The sequence below is a fragment of a genome, unplaced genomic scaffold (genome assembly GCF_019419815.1).
Source record: "Pyrus x bretschneideri cultivar Hongxiangsu unplaced genomic scaffold, Pyrus_bretschneideri_v1 Contig13, whole genome shotgun sequence".
Taxonomy (NCBI): domain Eukaryota; kingdom Viridiplantae; phylum Streptophyta; class Magnoliopsida; order Rosales; family Rosaceae; genus Pyrus; species Pyrus x bretschneideri.
Window position 1 is genome coordinate 2835338 of NW_025999424.1, and position 2573 is coordinate 2837910.

Genomic DNA, 2573 nt, shown 5'->3' on the forward strand with positions numbered 1-2573 from the left:
TCTTTGTTTTAGTAACGAATAATTGAACACATTTCAAGCTTCACATAGCTTCACAACAACAAAAAAAAAAAATAATAATTTTCGCACTCTTGTTTTTTCTGCCCACTACGATTTATTTCTGTTTTTTTCTTGACTTCTGTTGGTAAACATATTTAGTGTAAATGCAATAAATTTATTTAATACAAATGTAAGAAATAAACAGATACTTTAAGCAAAAAGAAAAAATGCATATCACTGCCCTTCTAATACCAAAAATTGGGAAAATGGAAAAAAATTAAAATAAATAAATTAGGGAAGATATGGGCAGCAAATTAATTCCCTTTTTTTTGGACCAATCAATCTGTTCCCAGGTTATCCTCAGCAAACTGAAGTATTGATAGTCTCATTAATTAAACTAAACACGATGAGAAAGAAAAATTAAGAAAGAAAGAAAATTAAGAGCAACTAATTAATAGCACTGGCCTTACTCTAATGCTAATTAAGCTCCTCTTATTATTCATCAAAAGGATCAAGAAGACGACGACGATCCATTGTTGGCACCACCGTCAGCACCCTGGTAATGATGATTCGGATTCGGAACTCCGTTTTTGTTGTCGTCGTTGTCGTTTTGATCATCATCATCGTCCTCGTCCTCGTCATCGTTGTTGTTTCCGTTTCCGTTGCCGTTGGTGCCATTGTGGTGGTGGGTCTGCTGCAGTAGAAAGTTGGGTCTACCTAGACCACCACCAGCACCGCCGCCATTTAGCACGTCTCGCTTGGTGAAGGTGTTCTTGTTGTTGTGCATCCAGACTTTGAGAACACCTTTTTCGACGCCGGCCTCATTGCAGAACTCCTGTACGATTTCCTCGTCTCTCTTCTGCATCTTCCACCCGACCCTCTCTGCGAATTGGTGCATCTTATCTTTCTGGTCCTGGGTGAACTTGGTCCTGAACCGCTTCCTTGCGTTCGGGCTCGGCGACATGATCGGGGGCATGACGGCGGCGTGGTTATTCACACCCACTAAGGCGTTTTCGTGAGCAGTGGACAGAGCCAGGAGCATGTGGGGGGCGGAGGGGTAGAACGAGGACGAGATCGGCGGCGGAGAAGCTGAGTTGGGGCTGCGGTTGCCTGGGTGAGTCGGCGGCGGAGGGTGGTGGCGGTGGTGTGGCTGATACTCGATCACATGCGTTGTAGCGGCGGGGGTATTTGGCTGCACGGGGTCCTCGGGGTCCCGGCGGTGAAAATTACGGTGGCAGCCACATGCAGCGCATTTTAGAGAGGTGGGGTCGGCGGAGTTGGCGGTGGGAGACGGCATAAACTCGCCGCAGCCGTCGAGTGCGTGGCCTCCCAGCGTGGCGGCGTGGTTCTTGAGGCATTCTTTGTAGGTGACTACAACAGGGGTGATGGGGATGTTGTGGTGGTGGAGGTGGTGGGTGGGGTTGTGACGCTTGAGGACGCCGTTGCAGAAGGACAGAGGGTTTATGGGTTGCTGGATCCGTGTCGGAGTTTCGCTGTCTGCTTCCGGGGATTTGGTGCTGGCGGTGTTGGTGGTGGTGGTGATGGGAGGGGTTATATCCATCGCTCAAACATCTAGGGGTCTCCAAAATCAGAGAACGAAAATCAAAAGCAAAAACAGAGAAAGTTAAAAGGGAGCTGCTTTAAGTCGTTAGGGTTAGATTTCTGTGCAGATTACAGCTCTGAGCTGCCATGGAAGCTCTGAGGATATTGAGAAGGTGAGGGGAGATATGGAGGAGTGAGAAAGATGGTTAGTTTTTTTTGGGGGATAGAGAGAGAGAGTTTAGCTAGCTGAGAGAGGGATGATGATGATGATGAGCAGTGATGACTGTCCATAATAAAAATCTGGGTTTTGTGGTTGTCCTTCTTAACCACTTGTATTTTTAACCCTAGTTCTAATCCATGGTTAAGTTGCTTACCCCACTCGGGGTTAGATGTTGTGTGCTATAAATTGGGTAGTGTTCCACTCACTCTTTTTACCTCCCACACACTCTTCTTAATTTTTAGTCACCACGTCGATTGAACTGAAGAAAATTAAATTGACATAAATTAAAAAGGGGTGTGTGAGATACTACACTTACCGCATATTTGTACCATCATTTATATCATCTCTCTAATAGAAGTATTGTTCACCAACACATGTAGGTCTTATCTCTATTAGAGATTGTACAAATATGTAGTAAGAGTAGTATTTGTAATAAATATAGGGAGCATTTTTGCTCGAGTAATGTTACACATACCATGTATTTTTACCATCTCTCTAATAGATGTAGGGTCCGCTAACACATGTGGGTTCCATCTCTATTAGAGAGATAGTACAAATTATGGTATAAATATGAGGTAAAAGTAGCATTGTTTTTGTTCACTAACCTACCTATAGTGTATGCTCACGATACACCTAATCATTTGCCATATGTCTTTTTAACTAACTCTAGTTAACTTTCACATTAAATGTTACTTTTTCAATTTTTGAAAAAAAAAAGTAACCATAATTAAGTGAAAGGACACGTGGTAGATGATTTTGTGTAATGAGCATACACGAAGGTTTAGGGCGGTAAGCAAAAATGCTCCCATAAATA

At 43.5% G+C, this 2573-nt stretch overlaps 1 protein-coding gene across 1 annotated transcript; it reads right to left on the reverse strand.

Annotated features, from left to right (window-relative positions):
- Nucleotides 1-300: 300 nt before the first annotated feature.
- LOC103933092 (zinc-finger homeodomain protein 9) lies at nucleotides 301-1638 on the reverse strand. Its single transcript, XM_048578971.1, has one exon. The coding sequence runs from the start codon at nucleotides 1556-1558 to the stop codon at nucleotides 509-511; it is 1050 nt and encodes a 349-aa protein (XP_048434928.1). The 5' UTR covers nucleotides 1559-1638; the 3' UTR covers nucleotides 301-508.
- Between the last annotated feature and the right edge of the window lie 935 nt (nucleotides 1639-2573).

What these genes read in the sequence shown, in the direction of transcription:
- LOC103933092 (XM_048578971.1), bottom strand. Translation starts at nt 1,558, where the DNA reads ATGGATATAACCCCTCCCATCACCACCACCACCAACACCGCCAGCACC.